The sequence below is a fragment of the Rhinopithecus roxellana genome, chromosome 4 (assembly GCF_007565055.1).
Source record: "Rhinopithecus roxellana isolate Shanxi Qingling chromosome 4, ASM756505v1, whole genome shotgun sequence".
NCBI lineage: Eukaryota > Metazoa > Chordata > Mammalia > Primates > Cercopithecidae > Rhinopithecus > Rhinopithecus roxellana.
In genome coordinates, this window is record NC_044552.1 from 148,575,000 (window position 1) to 148,597,565 (window position 22,566).

The following is a 22,566-nucleotide window of genomic DNA, read 5'->3' on the forward strand; positions in this document are numbered from 1 at the left end:
ACATTTATGGTCAGACATTCATTCTGTTTTGAAGAGACTCTGTTCTTCTCATGTCCATCCTGAGATGCTAATTTTAAGTGTTTGTTTCTTCTTTAAAATTGCCTTTCCACAGCTGCACGGAACGTCATGAAGGACCAGCGCCTGGTTTTCCACAGTAAAGTTAGGTCATCTGGTTATGCGTCAGCACCACAGTGAGTAAACTCATGTCAGTGAGAGACAGAAATGCACCTGCGTCCCAGATGCAGGACTTTAACACAATAGGGACACACATACGTCCCCAAGGGTCACAGCATGGAGAGAGGACATAGCAATAGAAGCAGAAGTTAAAATGTGGTGGGTTGGACCCCAGCATGCCAGTTAGCAGCAGCCGCAGCAGCAAATGTTTCCTGAGCACTCACTATGTGCTGGGCCTCAGAGCAGCCCTCCGAGTTGATAACGTGGTGGTCCCGGGAGGTAAGGGGAAGCTGGTGGGCTGTGGGGCTGGGAGAGCAGGACGATGCTGTAAACAAACATGGCCCATCAAGGCCGGACACAGTGTTCTTCTTAGAACATAGCTTTGCTGTAACATCAGAGCACGATAACCGAGTGCATTTAGGCCCTGAGTTAGCAAGACTGCTCCAAGGCGAGGAGATATGAAGTGGCCGAGAAACCACAGGGTGGCCTTGAGATTCCCTCAACCTTCACATGCCCACTCCTCAAAGGCAAATGTGACTTTTCTAAAGAAAATGCAGACATATACCCCGCCTCCTACCTCACCTCATGACCTTCTATGTCTCTTAACATAATGGCCAAAATGACTCTGTTACCTGGAGTCCCTGTCCTCAGCGCACACACTCATCTCCCTGGTTGGCGCTCACCTCTACCAAGCTCCCCGCTTCATGTTCCCCTGGCCACTCCCTGACTCCCACCCCACCCCCTGCCACTGCTGTGCTCCAGACAGAAATCCCAGGCCACTCTGTGTAAACACAGCCTCCAGCCCTCCAAGTTCTTCCCAGCTCTGCTTGTTCTCTTTGGCCTGAACAATGGTGACTGTGTCTTCTTATCTGTTCTTTAAACCCCTGTGTCTGGGGCAGCACTCAGCACCCTGGACCCTCATAAGTCACTTCTGGAGGGATGGATGGATGGATGGAGAGATGGACAGAAGAGGATGGAGGGATGAGAGATGGATGCATATGTGCATGGATGGTGGGGATTTGGGATGGAGCGATGAGAGGTGGATAAGTGGGGGGATGGATGGAGGGGATGGAGGGATGGAGATATGAGGGATGGATGAGTGGGTAGGTGGATGGAGGGGTGCAGAGATGAAAGATGGATGAGTGAGTAGATAGATGATGAGGATGGAAGGATAAGAGATGGATGAGTGGGTGCATGATTAGCGATGGATGAATGGGTACATGGATGGAGGGGATGAAGGAATAGAGGGATAAGAGATGGATGAGTGTGTAGATGGAGGGGGATGGAGGGATGGAGAGATGAGGGATGGATGAGTGAGTGGATAGATGAAGGGATGGAGGGATGATGGATGGATGAGTGGGTGGACAGATGGAGGGGATGGAGGGATGCAGAGATGAGAGATGGATGAGTGGGTGGGTGGATGGAGGGGATGGAAGGATAGAGAGATGAGGGATGAGTGGGTGGATAGATGAGGGGATAGAAGGATGGAGAGATGACGGATGGATGAGTGGGTGGGTGGATGGAGGGGATGGAAGGATGGAGAGATGAGGGATGGATGAGTAGGTGCATGGATGGTGGGAGATGGAGGGATGGAGAGATGAGAGACAGATAAGTGGAGGGATGGATGGAGGGGATGGAGAGGATGAGTGGGTGGATGGATGGAGGGGGGATGGAGGGATGAGAGATGGGTGTGTGGGTGCATGGATGGTGGAGGATGGAGGGATGGAGAAAGGAGGGATGGCTGCATGGGTGGCTGAATGGAGGGGATGAAGGAATGGAGAGATGAGGGATGGATGTATGGGTGGATGGATGGCGGGGGATGGAGGGATGCAGAGATGAGGGATGGATGTGTGGGTGGATGGATGGAGGGAAGAGAGATGGCTGAGTGGGTGGATGGATGGCAGGGATGGAGGGATGCAGAGATGAGATATGGATGAGTGGCTCAATTGATGGAGGGGGGATGGATGGAGAGAGATGAGAGATGGATGTGTGGGTGAATGGATGGAGGGGATGGAGGAATGGAGGGATGAGTGAATGGATGGATGATGGTTGGATGGATGAATTCTGCTCCAGTGGCATCTGCAGCTTTCTGTATGAATTCCCCAGTTCTGCCATATTAAGGCATGTTGTGAGTGTCAGGCTTTGTGTGGGAGCCCCAGGGAATGAGGGGTTAACGGACATTGGTGGCCCTGAGTGCCAGCCTGAGGCTTTGGACTTAAAGGAAAAGCCCAGCATCAGGGTCCCATTACAGGATTTTAAAGGAGTCACAGGACGATGTGTAGCAGGACAACATCTCTGAGGCAGTGTGAGAGACACAGGAAGGGACGAGGTGACTTGGCTGGAGGACAGGTGGGAGGGGCCCAAAAGCATTTATGCAGACGTCTGTATCTACATATATAATTTTTTTCACTGTAAAATATAAATCTCTTAAGAACCTTAGAGCTCTTAATATTTGAGAGAGAGATAAGAGTTTTCTTTCCACAGTGTAACTATGTTTTCACCAAAGACCAACATCAAGAGTGAAGGGAAAGGATCTTCGAGACGCAGGAGCAGCTGTGCACGGTGTGTGGTGTCGCACACATTCCAAGTACACTTGAAATAACCTAGACCTTTCCAATGCTTTAACGGGTTCTTTTCCAAACAGGTATAAGACCTTGTATGTGTACATGTGTTTACGTACATATGTACACAGATATGTATATGAATATTATTTATATATCTTTTTAGCCAAATTTAATTCTTTCCTGTTAATTTTTCAGACATGGTCTGTTGTTACTACCTTAACAATTTTGGAATACTAACTTTTTGTTAAAATTTGGTTTAGAAAATGCCATAGCCAGTGCTCCTCCTGTCATGCACGTGGATTGGGTGAAAACACTGGGGCCGTTGTAGTGCCAGGTGCTCATTCTGAGTGGCCGTGGCCTGTGCCACTGGGGAGAACGCCTGTCCACGGGACTGGCTCCACGCTGGCTGCGGCTCTGACTGTGGGCGTGTCCTGCAGACACCTGGGCCCCTTGTGACTGGACAGGGAAGAGCTTGGGGGACGTCTAGGGTCCCTCCCAGTCCTGGATATAAGATTACATTGAGGAGAGATATGGGCTACTGCCCTTAAAACTCATTTTAACATACATGGGTCTGCTTTCAATCACTGCGTTACAGAGCGCCAATATTGATTTTGCCTGCGTTCACTGCATTTTTCTTGCTGTTCCTGCCACGCTCTGCTTGATATTACGCATCTGCTTGCAGCAAAATGCATCCAGGCCTTGTGCAGATGAAGTGTGGTATCAGAGTTCCATTCAGCTCTAGTTCTGTTGGTAATTTTTTCTGTGAGGGCCCCGCTTTCCAGACAGAGCACGCTGCCTCTTCTGCATTTGGCTCTCGTGGGCCATCTGCTGAGAGCTGCTGGGCAGCGGTGGTGGCGAGGCCTCCAAATGCCATACAGGGCCCAGGCGTGTTTATGGAAGGCATTGGCATGTACCCGGAGGGCATCTGTGGATGATGCGACCCTCAGCGGCATGAGACTGGAAAGTGAAATTCGTTTTCTGTTAGTGAGAACCCTCACCCCGAAATCGTCACAGTACTCACATCAGTTTACATGAAACACAAGAAATCCTTGCTGTTTTATAGATGAAATACGTGTCTTTTTTGGCAGTATGGAATGGAAGTCTATTTAAAAGAGTTATTTCATGATTTTGAATGTAAGAGTCTAAATATAGACATATATAGATAAATTTTCAAGTTTACTGGAATACAATTATACATGTCCATGGAGGGAAGCCCACTTCATTTCCTGCTTATGTTTTACTTCTGATCTCACTTTGAAAGTCTCCCAATCGCTGTTACCTCTGGCCTTCCCTCAGGGAGCCGTACCCCGTGGAGTGTGCTGTGCCCACCAAGCCCGGCCCCCAGGTTGCCGCCGCCCCCACCTGTACACGCGTGTGCTGCCTCCAGTACTCAGGTGCGCCATGTCCCGTGGGAGCTGGGTAGCATTTCATTTGTAAGTCTTTTATTCTGTCCACTGTAAACGTTTTTCTATTGTATCATAATTGTAAATATATTTTTAAAAACCTTGGTTACTTGAAGTTGCATGGCATGGTGTGTGTCTGGATGAAAACCGAGACTCCATTTCACTCGACTATAGTGAGGGTGATCACCGGGCATCTCACCCCTGCGTTGGCACAGAGACTGGCACTCACTCACTGGCAGCGAGTTTGCTGTTCTGTGTCCAGCTCCTCCGGATTTTGCTCTCTGTGGGTCTGATCCCTCCTACAGAAGTGTTGAGGTGGGCCTGGTGGGAGGGCTTTGGCAGGCCGAGAAGCTCACGGAGCACTCGCTGCTTCCCTCTGGAGATGCGGTCTCTGCTCATGGATAGGCTGGTGACGCCAGGCTGGGGTTCGCACTGCGCAGGCTGTGCACAGGACTCTTTCCTTACCAGACCCTCAGCCGGGCCCTTTTCCTGCAGGACTGAGTGTCTCGGCTTCCGGGACAGTAGCCCTGTATCTCATGCGTGTCCTGATAATGCCTTCGTCAGGCTTCTCTTGGATCTCAGCAATGTTTTCTAAATAATGTTTGACAGAAGAGAGGAGCAGCTTGTGAGAGTGCTCTTGGCCTCGGCTAGGTAGTTCCAGCACTTGAATGCTTCTCAGAAGTGAGGTTTCCTTGCAGGGGAGCTGTGCCCTTGCCTGGGGCTGGACAGGAAGTCCTGTCTGGGCTGGTACCTTGTCCCACCCTCATGCCATCTGTCCAGAGGGTTGAGTCGCCTAAGGGTTACCATTTACTACTCCGCCGAATTCCCTTTATTTTATTATATAATTGTAGCCAAAGAAGTTTTAAAATCATTTTCGGAAATTAGATAGGTAGTATTATCAGTGAATGTCCTTTTGATCTTTGATAGACTAGAACATTCCTTCAGTGTTATCAGCCTTCAAGTTTGAATATTGTGGGGGACATCTATCATGTCTGTCTGTCTTTCTTTTTTTTTTTTTTTTTTTGAGATGGGGTCTCACTCTGTTGCCCAGGCTGGAGTGCAGTGGCACAATCTCAGCTCACTGCAATCTCCGCCTCCTGGGTTCAAGCGATTCTCCTGCCTCAGCCTCCCGAGTAGCTGGGGTTACAGGCATGTGCCACCAGGCCTGGCTAATTTTTGTATTTTTCGTAGACATGGGGTTTCGCCATGTTGGCCAGGCTGATCTCAAACTCCTGACCTCAGGTGATCCTCCTGCCTCAGCATCCCAAAGTGCTGGGATTACAGGCGTGAGCCGCTGCACCCAGCTCTATCATTTATTTCTACCCTGTTTTTGGAAAATGTTTCAATATAACTGCTTAGCTGAGTATGCCTCTGGTCACTCTGCTGATTTGAGGCAGGCCTCAGGGCCGCGTTTCAGGAAGCGTCCTGTCCTGAGTGAAGGGACCTTTTGGGTACAGCTTTTCCTGTTCACAACCTTGTACAGCCGTCACACTCTCTCATCCTGCTGCTCATCCTGCTGTTCCTCTTCTGTTAAGGAAGGACAGCGAGGATGACAAAGGCCGCACCTCAGAAGGTTGTTGGGTAGAGGATATGAGAAAGGATTAACACGGGCTGGCGCCTGCAGACCCCCATGCCGATGTTAGTGTTTGTGTTTTAGAAACAGGTCAACTAGAAGTTCTACTCTTGCCTATGGTCAGTGTGACTCCTATGAATTAGCCTTTTCTACAGTGTGACCCTGTGAACTAGGCTTTTCTACAGTGTGACTCCTGTCTACAGTGTGACTCCTGTCTACAGTGGGACTCCTGTCTACAGTGTGGCTCCTGTCTACAGTGTGGCTCCTGTCTACAGTGGGGCTCCTGTCTACAGTGGGGCTCCTGTCTACAGTGTGACTCCTGTCTACAGTGTGGCTCCTGTCTACAGTGGGGCTCCTGTCTACAGTGGGACTCCTGTCTACAGTGTGGCTCCTGTCTACAGTGGGGCTCCTGTCTACAGTGGGGCTCCTGTCTACAGTGTGACTCCTGTCTACAGTGTGGCTCCTGTCTACAGTGTGGCTCCTGTCTACAGTGGGGCTCCTGTCTACAGTGTGACTCCTGTCTACAGTGTGGCTCCTGTCTACAGTGGGGCTCCTGTCTACAGTGGGACTCCTGTCTACAGTGTGGCTCCTGTCTACAGTGGGACTCCTGTCTACAGTGTGGCTCCTGTCTACAGTGTGGCTCCTGTCTACAGTGGGGCTCCTGTCTACAGTGTGGCTCCTGTCTACAGTGGGACTCCTGTCTACAGTGGGACTCCTGTCTACAGTGTGGCTCCTGTCTACAGTGTGGACTCCTGTCTACAGTGGGACTCCTGTCTACAGTGTGGCTCCTGTCTACAGTGTGGCTCCTGTCTACAGTGTGGCTCCTGTCTACAGTGGGACTCCTGTCTACAGTGTAACTCCTGTGTATTAGGCTTTTCTAAGAGGTCTTTTTTTTTATTCTTTTAACAGGAGATGGGCAGTGGCTGGCCTGTGGGTTGTCCAACCATCTATCCCTCGTTTTTGGTGCCAGGCTGACTGGGACACCTGCTGTGTTTTCAGGTAAAACGCATCTTAATTTCAGTCAGTATGAACTTAAGGATGGGTCTCACTTAGGTCCTGGTTGTCAGTTGCTAAAGGACACTTTTGTTTCCTTCAGGACATCAGCAGAACAAAACCACAGCTTGAATTGGGGTCTAAACTGGATTCACTGAGATCTTAAACCAAACGGGGTAAACATTACTCTTGAGAACAGCGTGGCAGCACTTCCGTGGCTGGTGCCCTGGAGGCCAAGAGCCGATCATCTGTAGAGTTTTAGGGGAGTGAGCGAAGTTGAATCCTAAATAATTGAAATATATTTCATTAATGTAATCAAAAGGCATACAGTTGAAATATATTTTGAAATTTAGTAGGGTTTGTACATAGGGATTTTTATAAACGTAACAAAGCAAACTATTTTCTTTTAAAAGTAGATCTGAGAGAAACAGTGTTAAAATTATGACCATTTCGACTCATAACTGGGACATGTATTTGATTCCTAATTCTCATTCCATAAAACCTGACAGCTCTTCGTTAGGGTCCTGATACTGCTTGCCTCAGAACTTACACTTGGTAGATATTTTAACCAAAGCACAGAAACCACAAAAACTATCTCAGTAGTCCTTCTGTTCTATACAGGTTTAGCATCCCTAATCCAAAATTCTGAAATCCAGATACCCCCAGATCCAGAACGCTCTGAACACCAAGGAGATGCCCGTTGAAGCATCTCAGATTTCGGATTTTCAGGTTAGGGTTGCTTACCTGCCATCATGCAAATACTCCACAATCAGAAGGAATGGGAAGTCCAAAATACCGCTGATCCCAAGCATTGCGAATATGGGACACTCAGCCCGTCGCATGGCCACCCCAAGGGCAGTCGTTAGGAAATGCGGAGGTGGGGCCCGGTGGGGCTGAGATGGGGACAGAGGCAGCGGGAGCCAGGCCTGGGCAGGGCCACACCTGGGAGCAGATGAGCGCCCCCAGTGACTCCGGCCTCACGCCCTCTGCTTGCTGATGCCCGGGGCCGGGTCTCGGAGGCCCCCAAGGGCAGGCAGAGCTGGACTGGGCTCCTGCATGAGCAAAGCTGCGGCCCCGACATGGTCTGGGCAGAGCACGGTTCTCCGGTCTTGGCCTGGATGCTACCCTTGCCCTTCGAGCCCCTTGCTCCTGGTCCCACCGCGCATCTATCCGGCAGCCTCAGAACCTTCACCGTGCACCCGGGAGCCCTGAGCCGGCCTCTTTCGTTGATTGATAGGAGTGGTTGTTCTGTTGACCATGGATGTTTCCCTGTGTATTTTATTGTTGGAAAAAGGGCTTCTCACTGAACTAAGAAAATGCAGTGGTTTTTCAAATTCATCTTTACGAAAACTTGCTCTGTTTCTGTGTAGGGGAAAAGTGCCACGTTTGCCCATCTCAACTGCACAAGCCACATCATTTCACTTTGGGTGTGTAATGTTTAATAGTGACATCACCCAACGTTGAAAATGTGACTGGTCTCTCAGCACCTGCCCAGAACACAGAAAAATGAGTGTCTTTATTTCCATTATGATCTGGGACAAATAAGTATAAATTCAAATTTCCTCCTGGGGAGTTCAAGGGCCTCTGAGCACACAGTCAGGTAGCACGTCCCATCCTGAGAACCACTGAGAGTAACCGTATTTAATTTAATAAAGGAGTTACGTGTTTCTGCTTTAGATTTTAGAATTTTTCCTATCAAACATTGTGTCTAGTCCAAAGACAGGTACTTGAGTCCCAGGCCTTCCGCCAAGCATGTGCCTGGCACAGAGCAGATTCTCAGCGATACGGGATGGCGGGTTCTGAGCACACCACTCAGGAGAGCTGCATCGTCTGTACGCGCCATGGAGCCAGTGGTGATCGTTGTGAAGTTCTGGGGTCAGGCATTTTGGAAGATTAAATCTAAAATTGCATTACGGATAGTGGAACTGTATAAAAAAGAAATCTTTGTCAAAGTATGAAGTGAAGATCTGTGTCTCTCCTGTTCCTGAGCTTTTGGTTGGCTCGAGCTGCACCGAGCGGCTTCTGCTCTTCTTCTCTGAGTGGAGACTGCACACGCTGGCCTCCATGCTGCTTATGTTCCATGTCCCCACACCCTTGACTGCTTCCCCAACACGAGGCGCGTCCAGAGGAAGTCTAAGTCCAGAGGTCTCAAGCTCTGACCTAGGCCATGCGTGGTGGCTCACGCCTGTGATCCCAGCACTTTGGGAGGCTGAGGTGGATGAATCACTTGAGGTCAGGAGTTTGAGACCAGCCTGGCCAACATAGCAAAACTCTTTCTCTGCTAAAAAATACAAAAATTAGCTGGGCATGGTGGAGGGCGCCTGTAATCTCAGCTACGCAGGGGGCTGAAGCAGGAGAATCACTTGAACCGCAGAGGTTGCAGTGAGCCGAGATGGCACCACTGCACTGTAGCCTGGATGACAGAGCATGACTCTGTCTCAAACAAACAAACAAACAAACAAACCCCTGACCTAGACAGGGTTTTAGAATCCTCTTCACTCTGTTTCTGAAGCTCGTCATCTCACCACACACACCACAGGGAAAACTGGCCAATTGAAAAGAGGAGGGAGGCCTTCCGTACAGTGAGGAGGTGGTGGGGGGAGAGGAAGAGGCGCCCGTGTGGTCCCCCATGGGCCGTGGCTTCGTGGGGACTGGCCTTGTCTGCGGTGATTCGTCTTCGATGCAGCCTCTGGCCACAGCACTTCACGCATGTGTCTGGGGCTGGAGCTTGGGAGAGAAGGGGGATCCCACCTTTGGCAAGTTCTCAGGAATTGCCGTTGTTTTCATCCTGGGAGTGGAAGAGCGTCCTGACACTTGAGATGAAGGACCAGGCCGACTTGTCAGGACTGAGCACAAGGCGACATTTTGCAATCCCTGCATTGCCGGGGCCTCTGCTGGCCTTGGTGGCTTAGTGGACCACTGGGTCCCCAGCAGATGCTGTGCTCATAGGAGGAGGTGGGAAGGACTAGAAAAACACATTCTCTGACTCACTAAGAAGGAAGAGCGTGGGTCGCGGTAACTTCACCCTCCCTCCTGTGTGACCTCATGCGGCCTCTTGCAGCCTGTGGGTCAGGCAGTGGAGGCTGGTCTGAGCTTGATATTGGAAGAGAGTGGGCCACACGGCTGGTAATGGAGTGACTTGTGAGGTCAGTCACTGGGCAGATGTGTCAGGCCCTTCCCACTGGGAGGACGACCTTATGGCCCAGGCTGCCCGGACCAGGCCCTACAGCAGGTGTCTGAACCTGTGATATTCTCGGATGGTTCGGAGCTGCGGACACCACTGGTGTTCAGTACAAGCAGCATGGGTGGCATCTGTTAATGGCAGTCATGAACATGACTTTCCTTTGAGTCTTGCGGCTGCTGTTAGCTGAGCAGCAGTGAGGAATGTTTGGAGCTTTCCTTAACCGGCCTCTGTACTTTTGCTAAAACTGCCAGAACTCTACACGTGAGGGCAGCAAAGCTATTTCACGTTTTTCTGCGCTGTAAATTTCTGCTCTGCGTTTCCTGGCGTCCTTTTGCAGCACTGAGTTATGTTCTTATAATTACGTCTTTCCTGGTTTTCCCTTCTTTTTACGCTGGTTCCCTGACAGATGTGATGTAGTGAGATAGCAGTTCATTGTCTGGTCTATAAATTGTGATGAGTGATTCACGTGCTGAGGCCTGCAGGAAGGGGCCTTCTGCTCCGTGGGAAGATCCCGGCTACAGCAGGAATTTTCTCGGGAGTTGTGGTTAGCCATCCCCTGTGATTTTCATCACAAAGTGCTTAGCTATGGGGGTGAAATGGGGTTGTTGAGCTGGTCTGGGGTCATTTGTTGTCAGGAAGCATGAGTGAGGCTGCCCGTCAGTTTTCTCCTTGCTGTCCCAGCCCGGGTGCTCGGGGGTCAGAGGCTGCAGGGCTGGGCGTGGCCTCTCCTTGCCCTCACCTCCCCACCTCCTCCCCTCTCGCCCTCCTCACTGTGCCACACGCCTGGCTTTCACTCCGGGGCTGACCTCTGAGGAGAAGCACATCCCTGGTCATCTTCGCTTTCTCCTTTCCTCTGCGTCCGCTGCTTCTTAGAACCGTCAGGTGGTGGCAGCTGAGAGACTGTTGGAAGACGCCTCCCGGCCTGACAGCCGTTCTAGGGGTTATGAGGCAAGACAGGTCCAGAAACCAGCGCCGGCTCAGGGCCTGGGCCCCAGGGTTAGGCTGGGAGTAGGATGAGGTGGGGAGTAGGATGAGGTGGGGGGGACAGAAAAGCTCTTACAGGTGTGTGAAATAAAGGCTGTTTGCCTCGTCACCTACCTTAGTTTCATATCAGAGCGGCACACCCTGCGGACATTTACACACCTGAAGACCAGCATTGGCGCTCTCAGAAATCAGCATCCAAGCAGCCATTGTGAGTTTAGACAAAACTTTTCAAATCTGTCAGAACGAATGATTGACTTATATGTGTGTGCTCGGGGATTTTTTTTTCACTTTTTCTTCAACGTTGATGGCAGTTGTTTAAAATATGGATGCATTATCATGGAGTCCACAGATTTCTATACTGTAGTTTATAATACTAACTATTATCGTGTTCTTCTCTGATAACATACACTCACAGATGCACACATGATATTGAACTTCTTAGTTTAAGAAATGCGAGGTTTTACACTGCCTGGCCAAGGCATTCAATCACACTCCAAACCTCAGCACCACAGTTTGTTGTTGCTCCACAAACCCACACCTGCACCTCCTGAATCTAAAATAAAAGTTGAAAAAAATGGAACGCGAGGCTTTAGAGCAGCTGCCTTCAGAAGCCACATTGCATCTCTACTGAAGGGAGATGGTGTACCCGGCCTGAGACTCTGCGGCCTCACTGTGGCGAGGAGAAGCCTCCTGGCGCACCCCTTATTCCTTGAAAAATGCTGTTCCGGTTGTGTTGTATGAAAGTACCAGGTAAGTAGCACTCAGTCAAAACTGATACTAATAGTGGAAATAGTCACCCTCTCTGGTCATTCCTGTTAGGTCATGATGGGGCGGTGAACACCGTGTGCTGGAGCCAGGACCGGAGGTGGCTGCTCTCTGCGGCCCAGGATGGGACCCTGCGGGTGTGGTCAGCTCGTGGGGCAGAGCTGGCACTGCTTCTGGTAATGGACGGTCACCTCTGCCATGGGCAGTCATTTCCAAAGGAGCTGAGAGCTTCTCAAAAGTCTCATTCTTTTACCTTAACAGGAGATGAGGAAAGGGACATAAGCGAAGAGTTTGCTTTAAAAAAGTTATTGATTAAAAGTTATTGCTTCAATGCAATAAACGTTATTGATTAGTTTCTTAAATGTGTGTCTACATGTACATATTCACATGCACGCAATAGGCACACGCATATAGATGCATACACATGCACACTTAACTTGCCACATATTCACACACACGCAGTAGGCACACATGATATAGATGCATACACATGCGTGCACTTACATAGTTGCCACATATTCAGATGCACACAATAGGCACACGCATATAGATACATACACATGTGCACACTTACATACTTGCCACATATTCACACGCACACAGTAGGCACACATGCGTATAGATGCATGCACACGCGCACACTTACATACTTGCCACGTGCGTGCATACATTCATATGCTTAAATCTATCCTTATGTTTGTGATGGTCTGCAAATGCCACATGATTAATACTGAAACATTTGAAGAATTTAAAATATTGATTCAATGTGATTTCGTAGACCGGAAGCAAAATGGCCACGGGGCTACTATGTGGGGGAGTATATTTTAGGAAGAAGAGTGACTTGTTTTGATGAACTTACGAGAGATCATTTGGGAGCGGAACAGGAAAGGAGAGGCAGGGAGATGATAACCTTATGACTAGGACAGGGAAAGAAAAGGAAATGGTAGGAAACTCACCTTCAAATCACGAAATTATGAGCAGGCGACTTGCAAAGAACATAACATAAAAGGCAGTCGCATTTTCAAAGATGCTGGCATTTATTTTCTATGGGTCTTTTATAGAAAGCGGATTGAAGATGAGAAAGACAAGAAAGGAAGTGTCAGTTAAGGAAGACCCAGGGCCTCTGTAAAGGTGAAGCATTTGGCAGCGGCTTCAGGAAGTAGTTTGCTGAGGGCTGTAGATGCAGTCAGCTTGCTCTGTGTCGTAACATGTTTGGTTGTGAGGTCTACATTTGAGAGCAGACACCTCAACTACATTTTAAAACAGTTTAAATTTCAGCTTTAATAAAATCCTTGCTACTTAGTATGTTTACTGCTAAGTTTCAATTCTTTTAAAGTTGTTAAATGGCTGGAATTCAAAGCATTCATTACAGTACAATTTTAATCATATAATACCTTTCAGAAGTAGTAGGCAGAAGCAAAAATTGTAGATGGGGTCTAACAAAGTATATGTACACATTTAGAATAAACAGATGTTGGGTTTTAAGAAGAAATAATTTTATGTTTAGAGCAATAGTGTGTTTGTTAACATGTATCATATTGACAATAATTACTGATTTGCATTACAGGGCAGAGACATGTTTTCTAAACCGATACAGTCTGCACAGTTTTATTATATAGATGCCTTTATATTGTTATCTTCTGGCCCTGAATTTCAGCTACTGAAGTATCACATTGACTCTTGCAAAGATGAGATGAAGAGGTAGGCACCCCTCCACCCTGTGCATTAGTTTTAGATCAGAGGAAGCCGTTTCAATAATGTGACGTTGAAAAGGTATTTACATTTTAAAAAGTTGCCCCAAATTTAATAACAACCTCATATCACTGAACTCCCGATGAGAGGGAATTATCCAGATCCTACACATTTTAAACCTTCCTTTGTATTACTGCGTGCGGGGCCTTTGGCATGACAGAATGCGAGAATCTGGGGGATTTGAGAAACCTCAGTTATCATCTCGGCTCTGCAGCTATTGAAGTGATGTTATGTGGGACAAATACTATTGATAATACAAAGTTAAATTATGAACTAGTTCAAATATATTCATATATATGGGGAATAATAAATACCTCCTTAGCTACACTTAGCTTGGACAAGTATTAACATCTCACTGTCTTTGTTTTCCAGAATTTTTAAAGAAATAAAATATTACAGCAGGAATTAGGAACCTGTCTCCCAGTCCTGTCCGCTTCCCTTTTCCCTCCTTTTGAGATTGGTGTGTTTGCTTGTTGGTCCTAGTTTTATATTTTTGCTGTATCTCTATGTATTCATGTCATTTTTTTTTTTTTTTTGAGTGTAACATAAGCACACCTTTCTTAATCAAAGTTATGTTTCTGAGATGTGTGACTTCAGTTTGTTAATTGGGGCGAGTGCCCTGCGGTCGGAATGGGCACCGCATCTGCCTGCTTCTCTCATGGAGGGTCGTCGGGTTGGGACCTGCAGAGGGTTGGAGCTCCCAGCCAATAGACGGGCTTGAAGGAATCCCTGGTCTCAATGAGAGCGTCCCCACTCTCATCTCTCCCATGTCACAGCTTCCCAGGAGTGACTTCTGGCCTGTGCTAGGGCAGGTTGTACGCAGAGGAAGGGCTCCAGGACCCGGCGGCCTCCTCCTGTGGCCCCTCCCTCAACCTTGTCTTCAGAGATACCTGGTACTTTCAGTCCTAAAGTTTATTTGTTTGTTTGTTTGTTTGTTTTTGAGACGGAGTCTCGCTCTGTCGCCAGGCTGGAGTGCAGTGGTGAGATCTTGGCTCACCACAACCTCCACCTCCTGGGTTCAAGTGATTCTCCTGCCTCAGCCTCCCGAGTAGCTGGGATTACAGGCGCCCCCCACCACACCTGGCTAATTTTTGTACTTTTAGTAGAGACAGGGTTTCACTATGTTGGTCAGGCTGGTCTTGAACTCCTGACCTCATGATCTGTGTGCCTCGGCCTCCCAAAGTGCTGGGATTACAGGCGTGAGTCACCACATCTGGCCTAAAGTTTATTTTTACTTACCGGGAGCGAGCTTCATAGGTCAGCTTACGTCACAGGCTTCTCGTCTCGGCTGGCACAGCCCTTTGCCCCTGAGAGTTGGCGGCTTCTCTTCTTGTTCTTGCCTCCTCTTTCTGATCTTGCGGGACTTTCCCTTAGAGATCACTTTGCAGCCACTTCAGTTGGGTTTCGGGAGGTAGCGAAGCTGATGCATGTGTTCAGTTATATGTAGCGGGAGATGGGCAGGTTTTTCTAAGCATACACGGAAATACCCTATAGGAAAAGGCTGGTGCGTTTGACCACAGACTGAAGAAGGAGAAGGAGGTGGGGGATCTTTCGTATGTCAGAAATCACCACAAATAATTAGATGTTAATAGAAAAACAGGTTTTTTTCCCCTAAAGAAAAATCAAGGTAGCTAATTCACTTTTTCCCTCAGTATCATAAAATGTGACTTTTAAAGTGATAGGAAAACTTTCTTTTCATGTTTAATGTTTTTAACCATAAGATATTTAGTGTAGTGGAAGGAAAGCAAAAAGATTGATCATCTTGATTTTCTCTTCCAGATATAAACAGAAGAGCAAGTCCAAGCTGATTTGCAGGCTCTCCACGACCGGTGCAGTAGACATGACCAGTCTATCGGCAGTCAACGACTTTTATTCCCGTATCCTTTCTCCCAGATCCTGGTAGGGTTTTACGCCCTGCGTGTCCTTCCTCTGGCAGAGGTGTGTGCTGAGCATCTCATGAGTGTCAGGCACTGTGTGAGGCTCCGGGAACGCAGGGACCCTTCTCATGGAGCTCGCCGTCCTTGTGTTAATTGTACGTGTTAATAATTCATCTCAATATTCAGAAAGGACCTCAAAGGAAAAAGAAACCTGAGTGCTGCATAGCTCATGCCATCCAGCCAGTGGGCTGACCTGGCACTTCTGCTCTGGACTTTGTTGACTAATGTCTAGTAATTTCGTTATTCTATCTCATCTGCAGAACTGGCAAAAATCACAGCAGTTGCTGTTCAAAATAATATGAAATGGAATCCAGAACTTTAATTTTTGAGATTTTTATGGCTAACACCATTGCTTTTAATTTTCAAAGTTAATTTTAATTTATTTAGGGGAAATGCTCCAGATCTTTAGGAATTCATTGTATAAAGTTTTAATTTACTCAAAGTTCAATCTAAGTTGAACTCTGTTGGAGGGTTTTATAGTTGAACTAAAATAAAGTGGTAGGAGGTTGTAGTATGTTTTAGTTAGAAATGTGGTAATTTCATACTAGAATTGGTACTAAAATACCTAGCAGAAATAAGAAATATGTCATTAGGATTACTTTAGCTTAAATGATGGTGTCTGGAATACAAGTATACTAGAGTCAAGAGTAGTCCAGCGCTAACACCAGGATTACGGGTCTCTTGACTCCAGTGCACCTGTGTTCCCACCACATATACTCATTACTGCAGCATTCAGGGCTGAGCACTGAGGCTTGAGGGGTGCTGGTGGTCACACGAGCCCTAAATGTATACGTTGCTCCTCATAGGTCAAGTTTATGAAGCATGTCACGGTCACCTGCCAACATGGCACTGTCTGGGTTGTGTCTCCCCTCATGAGACCTGCCCCAGGTGCTGTCACCCACTCTGTGGCTCTGTCTAATCTTAGTTCAGTCCCTTCTTCTGAGTGCAGTGTCTACATATTCAATTATTTGACATCTGATTGGGTGTTTCATGGGCATCCCAAATACCACGTATCTGAAGCTGGAACTCCCACTTCAAAACAGGCACTGTGGTGGTCTCCCTTTCCCTAAGCAGCCCCCCACCCCCACCCACCTGCTCTTGCCAATGCCTGGGGCCAGATGAGGTGGGGCTGGACTGGGCTCAGGACGTTTCAGGCGGAACTTCAGAAATTCTTAACTAGTCGTCCATTCTTGAGTCTTCTAATATTCCGAAGTTTTTATTAGTAAAAGAGAGGGACTGTCCCTTCCCCATGGGTACGAGCGTTGAGAGGACTCCCTAACTGGATTATCGCAGACATCGTTCTCGCAGCTGGCCGGAACAGGACCGTGGAAGTGTTCGACCTCAACGCCAGGCTGCAGTGCAGCGTTGATAGCAGAAGCCCACTCGCGGCCTGTCCATCAAATCTGCCAAAATAAAGTGAGTCAGTTTTTGGATAATATACGTCATCTGTACAACTATGTGCTGAAAGCATTTCACAGGTACAAATGTATGGTGCCGTTTTAGCAGTGTTTGCTACCAAGTTCAGTGTTAATTTTTATTGATCATTAATTATTCGAAGCCTCAATGTTTGGCCCTAGGAGATACTTTAGTATCACGTTGAATGTTACGTTTTGTAGTTTTGTGTTTGACTATTTTATGGGCTCATACTAAGATTTTACTAGGAAAACATTCTCACATAAAACTTGATAGGGTTGCATATTTTCAGCAATAGTGGACTGTGTGGTAGACACATTGGTTCTATGGCCTGTGGGGCAGCCTTGCTAAATCAGTAGCTTTTTTTGAAGGTGGAGGCTGTTGGAAACAGCCAGGCCATTTTGACAGAGACAAAGTTTACAAATATCCACAGCGATGGGTTCAAGGGTTGGCGTTACAGGAGAGACATTTGATGAGTTCGTTGTCTGATAGCTGCACGGTTCAAAAGACACTTGGTTACCCAAGAGGGGGTCTAAGTCTTGGGAACAAAACTGCATTTCTTGGGACTAAAACTGTAATTTTGGTTGTTGATATGCCCGGAAAGGTTTTCCAAGTCAAGGATTTAACTTATAATGCCTCTGGCATGTATATTATGATTCAGGGTATCATTTTGCTAAGTGAAGTATTGCAATGTTGGTTAAACAGACTTTGTTATCCACAGGTTAACACATTTTGCACCTTTTTTTTTTTTTTTTTTTTGAGAGAAAGTCTCACTCTGTCACCCATGCTGGAGTGCAGTGGCACTATCTCGGCTTACTGCAACCTCTGCTTCCTGGGTTCAAGCAATTCTCCTGCCTCAGCCTCCTGAGTAGCTGGGATTACAGGCGTGAACCACCATGCCCGGCTAATTTTTTTTTGTATTTTTAGTAGAGACGGGGTTTCATCATGTTGGCCAGGCTGGTCTCGAATTCCTGACCTCGTGATCAGCCTGCCTCAGCCTCCCAAAGGGCAGGGATTACAGGCGTGAACCACCATGCCCGGCCCACATTTTGAGTCTTTAAATTTCTGTTTAACAGGACAGGTGTGGTCTGATTATTTATAAAGTTTTTTAATCAGTTCAAATTGGAAAGAGCGAGGATTCCAGGCTGTTAAGTTAAATTACATTGAAGCAGATTTGTTCCTGCATCTCTTCGGGATAAAGGGGAGATGGAGGTGTCAGGGCCACAGGAAGACTTTGTTAATGGGTGCAGCATGAGAGATCCCGGGATTCGGAGGCTCTGTGTCCAGGAAGATGGTCTCCCTACATGTCGGTCTGGATGGCTCTTCAGAGAGGCAGATCCAGGGACTTGGCAGTGTGGGGTAGTCAGAGCTTTGGAGGTCAGGAACATGCCTGGGGAGGCGAAGCTGACCTCCGTGTCCTCCCTGTGGGGCAGCCTTGGTTGGAGAAGGGAGGGTTTAAAGGCTCCGGTAGGCATCTTTGTCTTGCCTTCATTTTAATCTTCCACCCCTCCACCACCCAGTTCATCAACAGGACATTTCAAGTTTCAATAGGAGAAGGCTTTTCTGGTTTGAATAACACCATGGAAATATCAGCTTGCAGAGAGTTGTTGGAGAAAAGATTATTCTTCTGCATTTTCCCTTTTTGTTTAGATGCTTCCTGCATATAAACCAGAGCAAACATGTTTTTAAACACTGTGCAGTGGGTCTGTCAGATGAATGAAGGAATCCCTTTGAAGAATTCTGTAACTTCTTTATGAGGCTATTAAAATGGCATATTCCACAAACCAAGTGCGAATTAGTTGAATCAGTGCTGTGTGTAATACTCCAGGTTTCTATGCTTTCTGGGAAAGCTGTGAAGGAAAAAGAAGTCAGTTTGGTAATTTACAATGAGAATAGGCAGCACTGTTGGTATTTGAGAGCCATGATCTGATGCTACTAATTTCACAGTAAGATCTGTCAAGATTAGGCAAAGATTTGATTATTAGATTTTATATATTTCTGGGCTTTTAAATGAATTTAATAATTGAGTTATTAACTTTTAAAATGATTGTTAGCCTAATACCCATCTTATTTATTTTTTCTTCTTTCTTCTTCTTCTTCTTCTTCTTCTTCTTTTTTTTTTTTTTTTTTGTGATGGAGTCTTGCTCTGTCGCCCTGGCTGGAGTGCAGTGCCATGATCTCAGCTCACTGCAACCTCCACCTCCCGGGTTCCAATGATTCTCCTGCCTCAGGCTCCCAAGTAGCTGGGTTTATAGGCGCGTGCCACCATGCCTGGCTAATTTTTGTACTTTTAGTAGAGATGGAGTTTCACCATGTTGGCCTTGATCCAACCTTGAACTCCTGACCTCGTGATCCGCCCGCCTCGGCCTCCCAGAGTGCTAGTGAGCCACTGCGCCCAGCCAACCCATCTTATTTTTTAGGTATTATGATGCCTTTTAAATTCAAGTGCAGCTTAATGAGATATCAATAGCTAATATTTGGATGTAGAATGTTAAAGTATAAGTCTGACCTACTAAATTTATTTAGTGAAACTTCCACGCAAAGACATTTGACTTTAAGATACCTGAGTGCAGACTAGAGTTTGCACCGTCTTTTGTGTCTGATCTTGGTAGTACCTAGAACCTGGAATCTGCTCACTTGACATGCACCGAATTGAACTGTGACTTGCTGTTACCAATAGAAAGCAAAGGATTCAATTCTTTGTACAAGAAAGTAGATGTAAATCTAGAGAAAAAATGGTTTCTTAAAAAGACTCATCAGCATGTAGATTGCAGAGGTTAAAGTTTGACAAATAGTATTTAAAATTTGTTGATGTATTCTCAAAATGCAGTGTATAAAAATTTATCTAAAGATAAAGATTGCTAACAAGAAAAGTCTCTCCGGAGATGTTATGTTGTTGTCTATCTGGTGAGTTTTTCTAAAGTCTGTGAGTCTTTAGATAATACAGTTAAGTGAGAATTGGCTAAATTTCCCAAATATCGTCATTCTTGAGTTTAAAAATTTCAGTTGTGAAGATAAATGAATCTTATACGTGAAGTTTCTTTCATGTTGTAAATTTTACATTTTTTTTTTTTTTGAGGTGAGGTCTCGCTCTTGTCGCCCAGGCTGGAGTGCAGTTGCGTGATCTCGGCTCACTGCAACCTTCGCCTCCTGGGTTCAAGCGATTCTCCTTCCTCAGCCTCCCAAGTAGCTGGGATTACAGGCATGTGCCCCCATGCCTGGCTAATTTTTGTATTTTTAGTAGAGAGGGGATTTCACCATGTTGGCCAGGCTGGTCTCAAACTCCTCACCTCAGGTGATCTGCCTGCCTTGGCCTCCCAAAGTGCTGGGATTATAAGCGTGAGCCACTGCTCCCAGCCAATTTTACATTTAAAACATATTTCTTACCATGCTTTTTGATACTTGCTGCTTCTTGCCTCAAACATTGTCAGTTATTAGAAAAAATATTTCCTAGTTCATTTAATTTTTGTATTGGTTGTGCATGACTCTTATTAAAGGTGGTCATTGCAAAGCCAATTATAATTTATTTTTGGTGTTTGGAAAATGGTCTGTCAGCATTTCCATTATAAATCCCTATTTTCTTTCTCTTTTTGTTCTTTTCTTTATGGGGTTTATGACAGAGCCATGAAACTTGGTCTGGATTAAAACTTGGCCTATTAGAGCTCAGTCTGAGATTTTTTTCCCAAATTTAGTTCCCAAATTTGTTTTAAATTGTTTCAGATGTTTAGGTTGCAAATGCAAAATATAATTTCGAAGTTTTCAATGCTTTCTAATTTGTAACTTAAAAAATAACATGCGAGGTTTAAGATAATGGTAAAGATAATTCTTTTAACTTTAACCAATTTTCTAACATTTTCAGGAGAATTATTTTGGAAAATGATATGATGCTGTTTGGTGTGATCTTGCAATTTTGTTTCCTTTCCTGTCTGTCCCCATTTCACAGTAGAAGAGTTTCTAGCCTTTTGCATATATAGAGCTTTTCTCTGTTAAAGGGTTAAATGTATGTAAATCTCTTAGCATGTGCTGAGTGCACCTGCCTGGTCACTGTGGAGGCTCCCCGTGCACACCGCCAAGGGAGGAGGACGGAGGCGCTGGGCCTGGCGCCTCGGGAGCCTCCAGACAGCAGGCATGGCGAATTCCACAGTCTGATACCTGTTTTTCCTCTCTTCCTCTAGTGCTGATTTCATTTTGGCTTCTTTTGGGTATTATCTTTTACTTCAATAACTGAGGAGACTTGAGGAGCCAGATGAGACTGTGTTTACATTTAACTTTTTTCTGGCTTTTAAAATATGTTGTATTGGAAGCAGCATATTAGATTTTTTAGAATACTTCAAGCCCTAAAATAGTATTCACTTGGAGAATGAAGATACAGGAAGTGAATTGGTAGCATAATTAAGATTTGTTTTTAGAAAGGTGTTTATATTTTGTTGGCTCGATTGTAATACATTTATTTTCAAGACTTAAAGCGTCAAATGTCATTCTTGTCCCATTTAATTTACTGTAATGAGGATTGTTGGTTCTAAATACATGTTAGAAATCAGCAGTGATGATGGTGAGGAGTTATCGAGGAAATCGTGGAGGAGGACTGTTACGAATTATCGTGATGTGGGAGGACCGGTCATGAATGACGGCAACTGTGGCCTTTCAGATCAGAACTCTGCTCTTCTTACGAGGACATGAGAAATGTGCCGTCAGGAGAAGGGCAGCTGCTGATGTGTTGTAGTGAGGACTCTTTAGAGTCCAGGTTTGCAGCTCCTCGGAGGCAGAGGCACTGCCTAGGGGTGCCATTGGCATCCACAGCAGAGCATCCGTATGCCCAGTCCACCAGGAGACTTCTGCCTTGATCTGTTTTACACATTGGATGACCGCACGGCTTCTTGAAGGGCTGGTTCTATGTGTCCAAAAACCACTGCAGTGAAGAGCAACCGTTTCGGCACGGAAGTGCCCTGTTGTGGGGCAACGGCCTCATCTGCTTACTCGGATGTGGAGTGAGTGCGTTCTGAGCTGCGCCGGCGGACTCGTGCGGAAAGCGTCGCGATGTCGTCCTCAGGATCACCTTCTGGGTCAGAGGCAGGAGGTGTATTCAGTTTACCAAGTGGTCTGTGGGGCCTCTGAACAAGGTGGGGGCAGGGAAGATGTTCCCCGGGAGGTGGTCCTGGGCTGAGCCTTGAAGGAGGAGGGGACAGCTGTAGCAGCAGGAGGGGCCTGGGCCTGACCCCCCACCGCCCACTGTGTGGCCCAGAGAAGGCAGCAGGAGCCCAGCACAGCCTGCTGTGTTTTGCACCCGGCCCCACAGGCAATGCGGCACCCCTCGGCTGGTGCCTCTGCACCCACCCTGCTCAACACAGCACAGCCCCTCTGTCAACCTCTGTGGGTGTGCAGACCTCAGGAAGGTGACACTGCACCCGCATAGGTGCAGGTGTGGGAGGCCTAGCGCTGCCATCTTCTGTTCCACCCGCAGCCTGCAGTTGCTCCCCAGCAACTGTCACCACAGGCTTGTCTCTGCCCATCACCATCCACTGTTGACCTGTGCCTTCAAAACCCCATCCAGGTCATTTTTATCTTCACTGTCAGTTCTTCAGAGGCCCCAGCAGCTTTTAGGATAAAAGCCCGCGGCTGCATGCAGACCCTGTGCCGCCTTCTCGCACCTTGACCCCGTCGGTGTCCTTGGTGATGCCTCAGACCCAGTCTCAAGCTGTGGGCCCACAGGAAGCCCGGGTTGCTGGGCTGGGCCATTCTCTCACGCCCCAGTCGGCTTCTGTGGTGGCCTGGACAGTCACAGGAGGGCATCGGGGCCTGCTCCTGTGTGACACATGTGCTCTAC

General features: G+C 47.1%; 1 protein-coding gene across 1 annotated transcript in view; it reads left to right on the forward strand.

Annotated features, from left to right (window-relative positions):
• WDR27 (WD repeat domain 27) overlaps positions 1-22,566 on the forward strand; it is a 95,468-nt gene that overhangs the window by 39,068 nt on the left and 33,834 nt on the right. The window contains 9 exon segments of the mRNA XM_030929333.1: positions 113-191; positions 2,659-2,736; positions 4,035-4,132; positions 6,624-6,713; positions 11,695-11,816; positions 13,208-13,341; positions 15,172-15,269; positions 16,623-16,678; positions 16,680-16,745. Coding sequence (XP_030785193.1) covers positions 113-191; positions 2,659-2,736; positions 4,035-4,132; positions 6,624-6,713; positions 11,695-11,816; positions 13,208-13,341; positions 15,172-15,269; positions 16,623-16,678; positions 16,680-16,745 — 821 coding nt within the window.